Source organism: Coccidioides immitis (assembly GCF_000149335.2).
Source record: "Coccidioides immitis RS genomic scaffold supercont3.2, whole genome shotgun sequence".
Lineage (NCBI taxonomy): Eukaryota > Fungi > Ascomycota > Eurotiomycetes > Onygenales > Onygenaceae > Coccidioides > Coccidioides immitis.
The window spans coordinates 5,136,431-5,150,699 of NW_004504309.1; the positions used below are offsets into that span (position 1 = coordinate 5,136,431).

Genomic DNA, 14,269 nt, shown 5'->3' on the forward strand with positions numbered 1-14,269 from the left:
GAGCACATGAAGAAAGTGCCTTGACAACCAGAATCTGCAATCCTCTTATGCAAAAGGAAAATCAGACTTGGCTGCATTTCTCCGACAAGCTCCCCAGGACAGGGACAACTGACACAGGGGGTCGGCTCTTCAATAAAACATATTTTCTTTGAAGGTGCTGGTTATTTCTTTTTAGTTTCTTTAAAACTGAGGAGCTGCTTTAGGGGAGGTTTACAGGTGCCAAGCTGATGTCCTGCTCAGTGGATAGCTGGCGTAAAAGACCAGCCTTCTGCAGATTATGCCATATCTGAAAACAGGTTGATATTTTTTCTGATGCCCAGGCTTGATATAACTACACAAGCAAAAGCTTTGAGATAGCAGTCTCACATTAAATTTTGACTCAGCAAACTATCAAAGCCCTTTCTCAGAAAGTTCAGCATTTCCTGTTCCATTTCACCTGTTACCAGATCATCTGTTATATCAAATATCTCCAAATCCTGATATTTGTTGCTGATACAATCCAAAGAGTTCGCTCGCGCCAGTTCAACAATCTTTTCAACAAATTTGTTAAGAATCTCGAATCTGCAAAGGGGGTTCTCAGCTGCAATAACCAGGTTCTCGACAAAAAGTGACTTCTGCGTTACAGATGATTCTTTAACAGCAGGAGCGCATGATGGGAGAGATTGCCCTCGCAGAGATAGATACCGCTCCATAAAGTCGCTATACTCTCTGCGATGCAAGACAAGGGTCTCTGGAGAGTCTTCCCACAACGTATCTTGTTCAATGCCCTTTTCCATTTCCTCATTCCATGCGTACATCGCCGGATCCCAATCTCGAGTGAGCCAAGAGGGAAATTTTTCATTTCCCACTAGACGGGGAACTGCCGCCACACCATCCCAGTCAATTAAGGCCTGCACCCTCCCATCCTCAGAGACAAGGACATTCTGGAAATTCAAGTCTGGATGTGTGAGCACAAATGTTGGGCTTTGTGGTGTCGGAATCCATTGTAAAAGAAGATAAAGAAGCTTCCGCATTCCTTTATGAAAAGGTTGCTCTGGCTCCTTTGCTTGGTTAAGTGAGAGAAGGTAGAAATCTTGTGGGTCTGTAAAGGGGCCAGCTTCAAAATATAATGTTGGTTCAATGTCATCATCATCACTTTGCCCAAGCCGCTCAAGCATTGCCTGATGGTCAATAAATCTCAGTGGACCAGGGTGAGTTAAGTTTCCTTCTGCATCATACATTAGGGCACCACCAGTAGAAAACGAGAACTTGCTCAATTCAGCCATTGCTTGAGCAATATCCTCTAGGGTATTCTTGCGGTGTAATCTTCGTTCTTCCTTCGAGATCTTCATGTCAAACCAACAGTCATAAAGAGATTTCCCTGGCATGAACTTCATGAGGATATAAGGAACTCCAAGTTCATTGTCCAATGTTGAGCTAAATGCAAACACGTCAGGGATTGGGACTGAGGTTTCGCGTTGGATCAGTTTCATAGTCAAAGCTTCAGATCGAAGTGCTGATGCGGCAGACGCGGTGAATTGCTCGGGTGTCCCACAGGCTGGAATCTTAAGGATCCAACGCAACCCATCTTGAAATCGAATTGGGAATAATGCATGGTAGGAACCGAAAAGTGGAGATTCGACAACTATTGGCTCAATGGGGGCTTCTGGGTCTTCCACGAAATCTGCCGATGCTTTTCGAGTAAGAGCACATAAGGTCGGAAGAGACGTAAGATTCAGAATGGTCAGAACGGGAGAAAAGATTGCCGCATTGTCACTTTGAGCGGAATTGGGCTGTGAAATTCTCTCCTCTTTGTCCATGGGGGGCAGCGGTGGGATTCGGTAAAGGGCAGCGACAAAGATTGGTTGAAGAAAGTTGACCAAAGAATATCAGAGAGAGTTGATTTCCCAAGGAACCCGCTACAGAGATCCTTTTGTTGGGTGGACAATGGCTCATTTTATCTTCTAGGGCATTCTTCCTCGCTTGCAGTTGAGCCAATCCAACCTCTGTGAGTAGAATGTCATCGGCGGCTCCTGGCGTTCCCTGATTGGCGCCCTTTTATAGTTTGAGTTCTCGGGGCAACCCCTGCGGGGCTGAACCACGGCTCTCTGCGCATGATTCCCCCCAGTACGGAGTACAGGGACAGACTGGGAAGCAAATCCCCGCACCTTCAAACAACATTCAATTTGAGCTGGATTTGCTGACCGTGGCCTTTGGCCTTTTAAGCCAAATGTGGTGATCGATAAACTAGAGAAATAATTGCCTCCTGATACTGAGATGTGGAATGCTGACACCTACGTGTCGAGCTGCTGAGTCTTCTCCCTCACCTTCATTTGATGTCCCTACTAATCCTTTGAATGTCCCTGTTCTAGACGTTCCTCTCCTACCTGAGAATCCTACAATCCACTCCCACAGATCTCCCGAAATGGTATTATTGTTGATTAATTTTGTTGATTACCATTTGATAAGTTCAGGTGCGGTGGTTGCATATCTGCTGGTTGTCCTTGGTCATCCTCGCGTCGCCGCCACGCCCTGCGAGCAAGGGATCATCTCATCAAGGCCCATAGCAAGCTTGAGTGCGAAGAAAGGGAAGCTCACGAGAAGCTTCTCCGTTTGTGCTAGTGACTTCCTAAAAAGGGTTTCAAGGAGATTGAAGAGTTGGAAAAATTGGAAGAGGAAGAGCGGAAGAAGAAAGCCTAAGAAATTTGGAATTTTACTTTCCTTTGGGCATGGAAAACAGACCCCCAGTTAGCAAAAATGAAATTATTAAAACAGACCCAGTTTCCCTGAAAAGAAAACACCACTTACTGAGCAGGGCACTCATATACTCCTGAATTCCCTTGATAGGGTTCAAAGGCAAGCCTCAGATGATACTCTTACTTGGAATTAGTATATCTGAGTCAACCGCTCCAACATGGAAGAGTTGAAGTAAAGTACTTATTTATGTACTTGACTTACGCAATGTCACTCACCCTTACACATCAGCGCACAAACAAGATTCTTCCACTTCCCCTCTCAGTCTCATCTTCATCATCATCATAATTGGCAACACCAGCCTCCCCAATCACACAGCCGAGCAAGGATCTCCTATCCTCATCACCCCATAGCTCACCTTCTCAATCAATCCCCATCTTCATCCTCCCACCCAGCCTCCCCTCCGGAAAACTCAACTCCCAGACTGCCCCCATGGTGTTGACACCCACGGCCCACCATCCATTCATCTAGTCTTCCACACCTCCAACGCAACTCCCTGTGAGAACATAGACATACTGCCCCAATCTCCTTTTGCGTGTCTCAGGAGCTTGGTCAGCAGGTAATACGCGCGGATCTGCTGTTTGTAGTTTGTACGTCCAGAAGCGGAAGGGCAGTAGCCTCATTGGTCTTTGATGTTGATGATGGGATGGCGTGGAAGAGGTGAGGTGGGATGTTTGGGAGAGGTCAGTGAGGGAGGAGAGGGAGGAGAGGGAGGAGAGGGAGGAGATGTGTGTTTGATCAGTGTATGGAGTTAGGAAAAAGAGTTGTCAGATTCTTGCTACATCCATGATCTCCAGGCAATCACTTGCTTAACTGCTGAGCTTAGCATTGCGAGTTTCAAGAAATGGCATATCATTGCAAGTATCCCAACTATGTTTTGTGGTGATGTCCTGAGCAAAACAGAGAAGGTGTTCTCAAGTCATTCAAACAACCTTAGTCAACTCAGGAAGAAGTGTCAATGTTCATCTGGTTCAGACCCTCGCGCCCTGAATTCATAATAGCAGCAGACAAAACAAGAAAGAAGAGAGAACAATGGCGACACTATACTGGTGGATAGAATATCTCGGTGTAGAATAAATAAAATAGGATTGATAAAACTCCCCTCCCCTTCAGGACTTTCCTACCCTCTCCCCATCCTCTGCAACCAAAGCTTAAGGTCAAACTCGCCCTCACTTAACTCCCTCTCATCCCCGACAAACATGAACACATTTCCATATGCGGTCGCGGGTTCCTTTCCATCAGTATATTTGATAAAGCAAGGCTTCACACCATAAGCTCGTGTCTCGTACTCCGCTAATGTCGCGCCCTGCTCGACAGTCTGGACATCAAAGACCATACCCTCAATGATGTTTCCGGGTGGACCATCAATCAACGCAGGATACTGCCCCCAGAGTTTGGCAGAGTAACCAGTTATATATCCCGGTCTGAGATTCAGTTTTGCATCCAGACCAAGAATCTCAGTGAGCATGCAGGGATCTTGGAGCGTCCCGTAAAAGAAATACGGTCCTGTGGGCGCGGCATGGTGATCGATGAGAGGGGGCGGGTTGGGGGCCTGGTAGAACCAGTCTGGCGGAGCACTTCTCACTTTGAGAATGAAGCCAGAGTCTTTGGATATATCACTCTGGGGACGCGCAGGAGGAAGTGGTGGTGCAGTTGGGGGAGATGAACCTCCCAGTGCTGGAGAGTCAGACATGGTATGAGTTAGGTATTATGTAGATAGAAGTTGTGCCACAAGCTGTCAGAGAAACAAATGTACCCGTAATGTAGTTTAAAAGTCCTTGATGGCGGCGCGTCCACATGATGTTGCCTACTATTTACATAAATAAGTCACTTACTCTATTTAGTCAGCAACCCTGCGAAACCTCTCTGAAACCCTCAATGCAAAGAGTGATTCCATTACTAGATCACTTCCTTTGGCTGTCCGGAAACCCACTATCTTCTAATAATAACCTGAGACCTGATGTCGGGCGCTTATGTGAACAAACTACAGGCTGACACTTCACTGTTGTTGAACCAACATGGGGTCTCTCCTGAGGTGCCTGGTGGCTACTTACACTTCTTGAACCCTGTGAAGTTCATAAGCGCGTGGTATATGCACCATGAGTGAATCATTTTCAAGTACTGATTGGACTACAAGGCCTGTTGCTCAGGCGGCTGGACTGATGAAGCAGTCTGCAAATATCCTTTCAGGAATCATTGGATGAGGATGTTCCTTCCTACTAAAACACCTCTTGAGAGACTTCTAATTATAGGGGAGTCACTGCAGGAGTTTTGCCATTTCAGTCAAGATGGCTATGCCCTCAGCATTTCTCTGTTTCTGTTGTTGATTCCCAGACTCAAACTACCACTTCTCGAAAAGCATTATTCCTTTCCCCTTGTTGCAGATACGTTGTCTTGAAAGGCCTGACGACTGTGTTCCCTCCCGAAGAATGGCTTCAAGAAAGCAAGCTCCGGCACCGCCCCCGCCTCCTCCCCCTCCTCCAGCGCCTAGACAACAACTTGGTACGGAACCTCCTGTCCAACAGCTGGAGATTGATATTTCTGACCAGCAACAGGCAAGCAGCCCGCTGTACCCAAGGAGCCCCAGTATCCCATCGGGAGTTTTGGAATTGGTGTTGAAACCCAATTCCTTCTTGCATCCCGTGATCCAAAGGAGAATAAGGCGACAACCATCCGGGAATTTTCCAGAATGGTGGCATCGATGTACAACTCCTACTTGGCGTCCTCAGCCCCGAAGCAGCATCCCGGTATGCACAATGCCATCGATGAGTTGTACTTGGGACCTCGATTTGCTGAATGGTCTCTTGATTCCGATTCAACAATTGACATCCCTGATAAGAATCAAGCGCCCTGTAAGTTCATCTCTGTTTCCACCATCAATTACAATCCTTGCTAATAATGAGGAATGCGTAGGGGCGCTAGAGAGCATTTCACCGATTTTTCGCGCACATTCAAACTCACCTTGGCGCTCCCATATCCGATTCATGTGGTCTTTCCTCTCCGCCAAGTTCAATGTCACTGCAAACAGCAGCTGCGGCACACACGTGCATCTCTCGTTAGCTGGGGGGTACTCTCTAGAGGGCCTCAAGAAGGTTTGCCAAAGCATTATTCATTTCGAGCCTGCCTTTGAGGCCCTTCTCCCTCAAGACCGACTTTCGAACGAGTATGCGCGGAGCAACTGGTTGGACAATGCAAATTTCGCCCACCGAAACTTGTCCCGGCGCCAGAGTATTGCGCTCATCGGACAAGCCTCCAACATGCGGGATTTGGTACTGCTCATGAACCCGAATCATGATAAAATGTTCGGCTGGAACTTCCTATACCTGCTCAACACCCCTCACGGAACAATCGAGTTCAGACGCGGCGCGGCAAGTACCTCTGTGGACGATGTCTTCATGTGGATCGAAGTTGCCATATCTTTCGTTCACGCCGCATTGGAGTTGGGAGATCCGAGCACTCTTGAGAAAATACAGCCAACGGTCGGAGGGTTGCTATCTTTCATCAAGGCCACCAATATCTTCAACAATGTACCTGGGATGGGTGATCAGAGATACCTGGATCTTTTCTTTCAAGGCAAAAGCCGGAGTTTGTTGCGTGAACCGAAGCCCCTGGGACAGCTCTCTCCCGCAAAGGCGGCGAAGCTCAAAAAGAAGAGAGATGAGGACGAGCAAAAGAATGTTGCAATGACCAAAATGATGCACGAGCCGTTCTGGGGATAGCACAGTTGCTCTTGCAATCAGGAAAGTCAATTCATGGGAAAAGAGTCTCCTTTCATTGTTTGATTTGATATCTGCACAGTTCTTGCTTCTGTACTGCATGTTTTGTACATATTCTATCTCTTGTATCATCTTTTTTTGTTGCAGTGGTCTCGTATTGTTTTGCTTCTGAAATAGGAAGGGGGCTGGTCACCCTAACCTAGATACTATTATTATTATTATTATTATTATTATTATTATTCATTATAGTCTTATGTAGTCAGTGACTATGAAGACTACCTAGGCTCTACTAGTAGCTTTCTGCTAGGATTTACTTAGTATACATTGTAAAAACTGAAAAATAAGAAAAATCAGAATATTTCAAGACAATATAAAATATTCTTTCTTTTACAAAAGTCAAATAACAGATAGTAACTAATATCAATTTTAAAGAAAAAATAAATATTCTTGTAGCAATCTGATATATATAAAAAAGTAATAAAATTAGTATATTTTAAAAGTTATTATCTAGTGATTATTTCAGATTAAGTATATTTTAGAATTAAAAAGTATTTTAAATTTAATTCAGCTTCAAAAATAAAATTTAAAGATAGTTGAGAAATATTAAGTTCTTGTTAAATATTTCTTTTAGTTTAATAAACTGAACAATTTAATAGTAAATACTTTAGATGTTTAATATAATTACAGAAATAATATAAATTAAAAAAGTAATCAAATAATCTTATTAAATAAAATCCAAAATACCTATAACTAAATTTTAATTAGTAAATAGTTGATTATATTTTCTTAGATAACATACTTATTTCACAACTGAGTAGGACAACCAAGCATGTAGAATACTAAAATACACATACAAATTTCAACTCTTTACTCTTTTATATCTCAACAACATTGTTGAATATAGACTTTAAAATTTAGATGTAAAGTATATAGATACTTAATAAACAGTATTGTTAATTTAGTTTATTTAGCTTTATTATTTATAAAGATACTTTGATACATGCTAGTAAAAAGATAATAAAATACTATAACTTAAGAAATAATTATTATATTTAAATGATTTTTATAATTTACAAAGTTTATTATATCTGTATAGTATTTTCTTCATTTTATAATGATTACACATAGACTTGTTAAGATATAAGAGAGCAAAAAATTGAGATTTGTATGTGTATTTTGATGTCCTGCTTGCTTGGTTGCCCTGCTTAGTTGTGGAATACATTACCTCTTCTTGTTATTAATTACTTGATTTTGTGGTGTATGGCAGTTTTTTAATTCTGTTTCCCACCATGCATTTTCTTCTTTATATATGTAAGTTTGTCTGTCTTGTGGTAGCTATAGCTTTTCTTTAGATAATTCTTGAGAGCCTCTTGTACATTTTCAAGATTTTTCTCAGATTTTCATGTTGATTCCTTAGTAAGAAATTCTTTGCACTTTACCAGATAATATTTCTTGTAATAGTACATCTTGTTATCTAAGATTTTATCTACTTTCCACTTATGATAATCATCTATCAGTACTGCAGAAGAATATATTGATGTCTTACTCTTTCTTATATAGTATAGTTTCAACAATAAGATATAAAAGATATTGTAAATCAGATAGCTTGAAAAGAGCTTTAGTTAATATATATTGTTTTCTATAATCTTTATTACTAAGAAAAATTTATAGTACTTGTTGTTTAGTTTTTTGCAAAGGTATATTATCTGTAGATTCTTTAATAATAATATTACTTTATTGCTAGATGCATACATCTTATCTTGATGTTTTTAATTATAGAACTATACTTAATTCTTCTTTGCTTTTGTTAAATATTTTATCAGACTATTTCTTAATACAGAGATTATTTTCAGTTTTCTATTAGATATTATCTATATGTTATTAGTTAACTTCTGAATCTTAGCTGATTCTCTAGATTCAAAACTGTACATTGCTTTAAATAAGAATATATGTATTGTGAAGTGTTCTGATTTGTTGTATAAATTCTGCATATATAAGCTACTTCTCTTAATTATCTTGTCTATAATTATAATAGATACAGAAATACCTCTTTAAGGTCTTGTTCAGTGTCTTTCTTTAGTTGTCTGTTTATAGATGAAATATTATGCTAAGTTTTTGTCTAACTTTTATGTGAAAACATAGCTCTGACCAGTATTCACTTGTGAAGACAGATTTCTAGTTCAAAACAATGTTATTTAAAAATCTGAAATCTTTGAATATCTTTCTGTGCAGAAAATTTGTTATCTTTAATATATTAATCTTCTTTCTACAGGTAGAAAAACATGCAAGCTTTGTAAATTAAACTACAATAATCAGAACTATATTATATAAATTTTTCTTCTCTCTACTTGAAAAAAGATCTATTATAAAGTTTATATAAGAAACTGTGACCCTTCTGGCTGAGCAGCTTAAGCTGGTGAACTAGTAGAAAGTTGTTCTGAGGCAAAGCTCTAAACTCTAAGTAGAGAATTTACTAAAGTGTTAGGAGAACTGGTTGTAGATTATATAGATTTTCCCAGAATTAGAGGTACAAAAGAGCTAAGTAGATATAATGCCTGCAACTGATGAAAGAAAGTTGTGTGTAGAATGTAGAGATTCTCTAACTAGAAGACTGAATGCTGAGGTTCTCATAATCTATATAAATTATGTGATTCTTATATATTCAGAGTTGGGGTCATGTGAATACCCCTGAACATCCAATATTGTCTGATGCTTGATTAATCTAGATCTATATTTGTAATACTATTTCCCCCTCCAGAGATCTCAGACTTCAAGATACAGAGCTACTAAAGTGGTTTTTTGTATGTTGTTGTAGCTCCTCTGTCATTAATAAAGTATTATAGATTCTTGAATATACAAGCTTCTGCATTACTACTGCTTATCTATATAAATATTCTGCATGTATATTATCACTAGTTGCAGTAGACATTCTTTGTTATAGAATAGTAATTATTTTATTATAAATATTCAGTATTTTGTCATGTACTTGTTTCTTTGTTTGTTTGCTTGTCTGGTTGCTATATTATCTGTTATCTGTTATTATATTATTTATTAATAAGTTATAAAACTAACAACTTTAATGTATTGTGATGTAAGTATAAATAGAGAGTTTCTAGCTCTCTTTTTTCTTCTTTTTCTTCTACTTTATTTGAGCTCAGATGTTGTTTCTTGTTTATTTTATAACTTATCACAATATTGTTATTGAAGAACTCTGTTACATATAATAAAGAAGACACTCTTTTATACTCTGTCTGTATTTACTTAATATTTACAGACTGCCTGAATGAAGACAAGTCTTGTCTAGAAAATACTGAGAAGAAATCTTGTTCTTATTATTTAAAATATCAAATCTGTATCTGTTATAATATAAGTGTATCTTTGTCTGTTTTTTTTGTTGTTCTGATCTGACTGTAGATTTCAGAATCTACTATTAAACTAGTTCATCAGCTCTTGTGACTTTGAGAAGAATACTATAGTTTTGACACAGCTAATTTACATTATCTGTACAATGTCAAGTGCATGAGTATACTCATGCATGAATTTTATGAGCTTGACTCAGAAGCTGCTAAATATCACTATCATCAGGCTGCTTCTACTGTTAAAGAATCTTTCATAAAATATTGTTGTTCTGCCTTATATTATATAGTTAAGACTGTGGACCTTGTGTTCAAAACAGAATCTACTAAAGACAGTCTATCTGAATTCTCTTGTTCATCAAGTTCAGTTTATACTGTTCTCTCTCAGATTAAAAATAAAGTTGCAAATGTCTGAGTCTTGCTTGACTAGGCTGGTATTTAGGACTGGAATGGAATCCCATTTCCCATTGAACCTGGTCCTGATCCTGAATTTAGAAACAGCTGGAATCCTAAATATGAAATCTCAGTCTCATGTCCCATCCTACACAAGAGCTTGAGATTCTGTTTTCATCTCTATTTCAGAAATTATTTCCTGGTCCCATTCTCAAATAGAAAATTATGTCCCACATTTCATTCTAGCAGAAATGGTAGACTTCTATTTTCTATTTCAGCTAGATCTATAGTGGGACTGGGATGGGACCAGAATTTCCAGTCCCATTATATCAAATTTATAGAGAAGAGTCAAACTGATCAAATTTTGTGTGAATTATTATCAAATTTTGTTACTTTTTTGATAAAGGCAGAATCCATAGAAAAATTAATTTGATTGTTAAAAGAAACAAAGTATTAAAACTAACTAATAGCTGAAGCCAGCAAACAAACAGGAACTATCTAAATAACAAGTTAATCATTATTATCATTATCTTTATTATTATTATTATTATTATTATTGTTATTATTCTTCTTCATTTTCTTCTTTTTCTACTTCTTCTTCTTCTTCTTCTTCTTCTTCTTTTTCTTCTTTTTCTGCTCCTCTAGAACCAGCTTTGTGAACCAGACAGGGGCTCTAATACCTGCCATTTGATGGGTGGAGACTCTGATAGTGCTGGAGGGAGGCAGAGAGACAGTAGTGAGTGGTGGTGGTGATGGTGAAGTGGTGGCAGTAGTAGTTGACAGAGCAGAGGCAGCATGCAGATGATAAGTGGTGGCAGCAGAGATAAGATAATCAGATGCATTAATCAGACTGAAATAGTTCAACTTAATTTTGGCACCAATATCAAAAACAAGCTTCATATCATTGGTGTTGACTGTAACACACTTATAATATGCCATTGCCATAATAAAGTCTATATTACTCAGTATAATTATTGATGCTATTGCTAAGAGTAACTTACACTCAAACAGAGTGCATAAGATTACTTTAGCTGTCTCTTGAAGTAACTTAATAGCAGTATATTGCCAGCAATATTTATGTTCTTGATGACAGGACAAAGTAATTTTCTAAATCAATTACTGAAACAGGGTCACCAGTAAGATTAACTTGATAGAGCTCTGAAAGTAGTGGATTTTCTTGATAGCATCTATTTTTATTAATTAGCATCAAGATTATTATCAAAAATTATTACTTTTTGATATACAAGTGCTGGTCTTTCAATTTTGAACAGAGAGCCAGAGATGAAGATTCTTCTAATTAAAGTTGGTCAGGTCAATATCTTTATTAACTTTACACTAATTACTCTTCTTCAGAGCTCATTCTTTCAATGCAGTCTTGTGCTGCTTCTCTCCAGCTGTATGAAATAGATATATACAGGGAAAACTAACATCTTGTCAGTAAATAATATGCATTAGAGCAGTATTCTGCAAGCACTTATCTCTTAATGTAATCCATTTTGTTGCAGTATATATTTATTGTATGTGCAGATATTAAAGTGCAGTAAATAAAAAGATAATTGAAGAGAGAGAGAAAAATCATCAACATTAGCTCTGAAGAGAAAGAAGAAGAGAAGAGAAACTGACCTGATGTTATTATTCTGTAGCCAGTATAGCAATAACATATTAATCTTGCCTATAGCAACATGCCTGTAAAATGTAAACAATGTGTATAGTAATCATTCTATAGTACTTGATCAATACACTCTATAATCTTATTATCTTGTAGTCAGTATAGTAACAACATATTGAGATTGCCTATAGCAACATGCCTGTAGAATGTAAACAATGTATATAGTAATTATTCTATGCAAGTACTTGATCAATATACTTTATAATTTCATTATTTTATAGCCAGTAATTTAACTTATTGCATACAATTGTGAAGATAGGGCCAAAACAATATTTAATAAGAAAGAAGATCTGTGCAGCACAGAAGCACTGCCAGATTTTGAAAGATTATTAAAAAGATATATTCAAGACAGAAAACACAGATCACAAAATATACTATAATATACTAAAGAGAATTCAAGCAAAATATGAGTAATATGCACTCTCAGTAATTTGTATTAAATTATATTGATATTCATTGCAGACAGAATAGCAGTAAGAAGAATTGCAAGACAATTAAAAATAAAGCTATTAAAGAGTTGATAGTCAAGTGATTTGTTAAGAACAAGTTAAAGAAGTATCATAAGCATCAGCTTATAATCTCTTAGCAAAAGAAGAGAGAGAAGAAGAAGAAGTATTATCAAGAAGAGACTATAGAGATTAAGAATAAAGCTTAGCAGAAAAAGAAGATAGAATTTAAAAGTAATAAAATTTGATAACAATTCTGATATATTTAGGCCAAAATAAGTCAGATGCAGTATTCTATTACTGCATATAGAGAGGTCTGATTCTATCAAATAATAGTCAGGCTTGAGGCCAAGATTATGTTCTATAATTATAATTATCTTGCTGCAGTCAGTATGTCAAGAGAGAGAGTTGAAAAGAAGATAAGAGAATTTCTAGACTAATTACAGAGTCTGAGTAAAGATAATAACAGCTCATCTGCTTTAAAGAAGATAGAGAAAGATGATGTTAAGATTATAGTGTTCTCTGATAAGAATGATGAGAAGAACAATAAGATAAAGAATGATTGAATTATTAATATCTAGAAAAGAAAGTTAGGTTTTTAGTTTTTTTTTCATATTAATTTGAGAATGGAGTACTATTAAATTGACAAAATATTTTATTTTTCTGAAGAAGAATGTTCCATTTTGTAGAAGAAGAAAATTTTGTAGTTAATTGCTGTACTTACAGAGTAAAATAAGACTAACTATTTAGAGATTATCAAATTTTGCATAGGCTCTGACCACATTTTGTTACTTTTTTGACTAAGGCAGAACTTAGAGAAAAATTAATTTGATTGTGAAAAAAAAAAAAAAAGAAAAATCTAATAGCTGAAGCTAGCAAACACTACAGAGATTTCTTCAGAATTAATCATAATTTAATATAGAAAAAAATAATTTGTATTGTGGAAGAAGCTGTATTATAAGTTGTTTGTTACTTGATAGTTGACTACTGAAGCTGCTCAGTTGATTAATAATAAGAAGCATGGTGATTCCAACTGGAAGATAAAGTAATGTTATTCTGATTTTTGATCAAAATTTGATCAGATGGCAGAGCATTCTAAGAGTACTTTAGAGATGATTTGCAAGTATTGCTAAATCTTTCTCAGTTATTCAAGCTTTTCTTGAAACAGTACAAGTGATCTGAAGAAGCATTTAATGAGCAAAAATTATATAAAAACTGGTAACAGATAGAATAACACTCTGATTAATATAATAGTAGGTTATGAATTCTAATTTCTCAAATGTAATAAATTTTAGTAATGGTTCTGGTGTTTTAGCAACAGTTTTTAAAGTATTCTTGAACAGATTCAGATCTGCCTGTTTCTGAATATAATTAAGATAATTTTCTCCAGCAGCTTGTGCAAACATTAATATTCTTGAATCTCTTATTTCATGCTATTGAGAATCCAGCATTCTATACATTAATAACCATGCTCAACTTTGCAATGACTTTACAGATACCTATATGAGAAACATTATATCAGATCATGAATAATATGTATAATGAGTTATTCTGAAATCTTCTCTTTAATCATAACCTAATAACTAAGATATCTCTGATAGTGAATAATTGAACAAGTTCCAATAATCTTGTCTTTATGGTAATTAATGATTATTATATTATAAAGAATTAGAAGTACCATGAGTATTTACTGGGTTTTGAAAGTTTAGAGAGTACTCATACTAACAAGAATATAATAGAAATTCTTCAATAATTACTAGCAGTATGAAGACTTGAGAGCAATCTTCTTGTAATTACAAGTAATAATATGTCAAACAATGATATCATGTGAGCACATCTTACACATTAGTTGAGGCCAGCATTGCAGCAGTTAAACAAGATAACTAATTGAGATGCAGAGAGTAGAACAATACTTTGTCTTGCTTATATAATTCAACTTGTAATTTGAGAGCTGGT

General features: G+C 36.9%; 4 protein-coding genes across 4 annotated transcripts; 1 reads left to right on the plus strand and 3 right to left on the minus strand.

Moving 5' to 3' along the window:
• Positions 1–278: 278 nt before the first annotated feature.
• On the minus strand, positions 279–1,888 carry CIMG_07365 (uncharacterized protein). The gene has a single exon (XM_001243468.2). It carries the CDS (start codon positions 1,797–1,799, stop codon positions 363–365), a length of 1,437 nt encoding a protein of 478 aa, XP_001243469.2. The 5' UTR covers positions 1,800–1,888; the 3' UTR covers positions 279–362.
• Positions 1,889–3,568: 1,680 nt separating this feature from the next.
• CIMG_07367 (uncharacterized protein) lies at positions 3,569–4,489 on the minus strand. The gene has a single exon (XM_001243470.2). It carries the CDS (start codon positions 4,424–4,426, stop codon positions 3,854–3,856), a length of 573 nt encoding a protein of 190 aa, XP_001243471.1. The 5' UTR covers positions 4,427–4,489; the 3' UTR covers positions 3,569–3,853.
• A 167-nt stretch (positions 4,490–4,656) lies between these two features.
• CIMG_07368 (uncharacterized protein) lies at positions 4,657–6,684 on the plus strand. The gene is made up of 3 exons (XM_001243471.2): positions 4,657–5,235; positions 5,289–5,585; positions 5,647–6,684. Exons 1-3 carry the CDS (start codon positions 5,163–5,165, stop codon positions 6,450–6,452), a joined length of 1,176 nt encoding a protein of 391 aa, XP_001243472.1. The 5' UTR covers positions 4,657–5,162; the 3' UTR covers positions 6,453–6,684.
• Positions 6,685–10,786: 4,102 nt separating this feature from the next.
• CIMG_13138 (uncharacterized protein) lies at positions 10,787–11,143 on the minus strand (the record flags this gene model as incomplete). Its single annotated transcript, XM_001243472.2, has 1 exon — positions 10,787–11,143. The coding sequence occupies one exon, from the start codon at positions 11,141–11,143 to the stop codon at positions 10,787–10,789; it is 357 nt and encodes a 118-aa protein (XP_001243473.2).
• Positions 11,144–14,269: the final 3,126 nt, after the last annotated feature.

Coding starts and splice junctions, on each gene's coding strand:
- CIMG_07367 (XM_001243470.2), bottom strand. CDS start 4,426: ATGTCTGACTCTCCAGCACTGGGAGGTTCATCTCCCCCAACTGCACCA.
- CIMG_07368 (XM_001243471.2), top strand. CDS start 5,163: ATGGCTTCAAGAAAGCAAGCTCCGGCACCGCCCCCGCCTCCTCCCCCT. Junction 5,236..5,288: donor AGCGCCTAGACAACAACTTG/GTACGGAACCTC, acceptor GACCAGCAACAG/GCAAGCAGCCCGCTGTACCC. Junction 5,586..5,646: donor TGATAAGAATCAAGCGCCCT/GTAAGTTCATCT, acceptor AGGAATGCGTAG/GGGCGCTAGAGAGCATTTCA.
- CIMG_07365 (XM_001243468.2), bottom strand. CDS start 1,799: ATGGACAAAGAGGAGAGAATTTCACAGCCCAATTCCGCTCAAAGTGAC.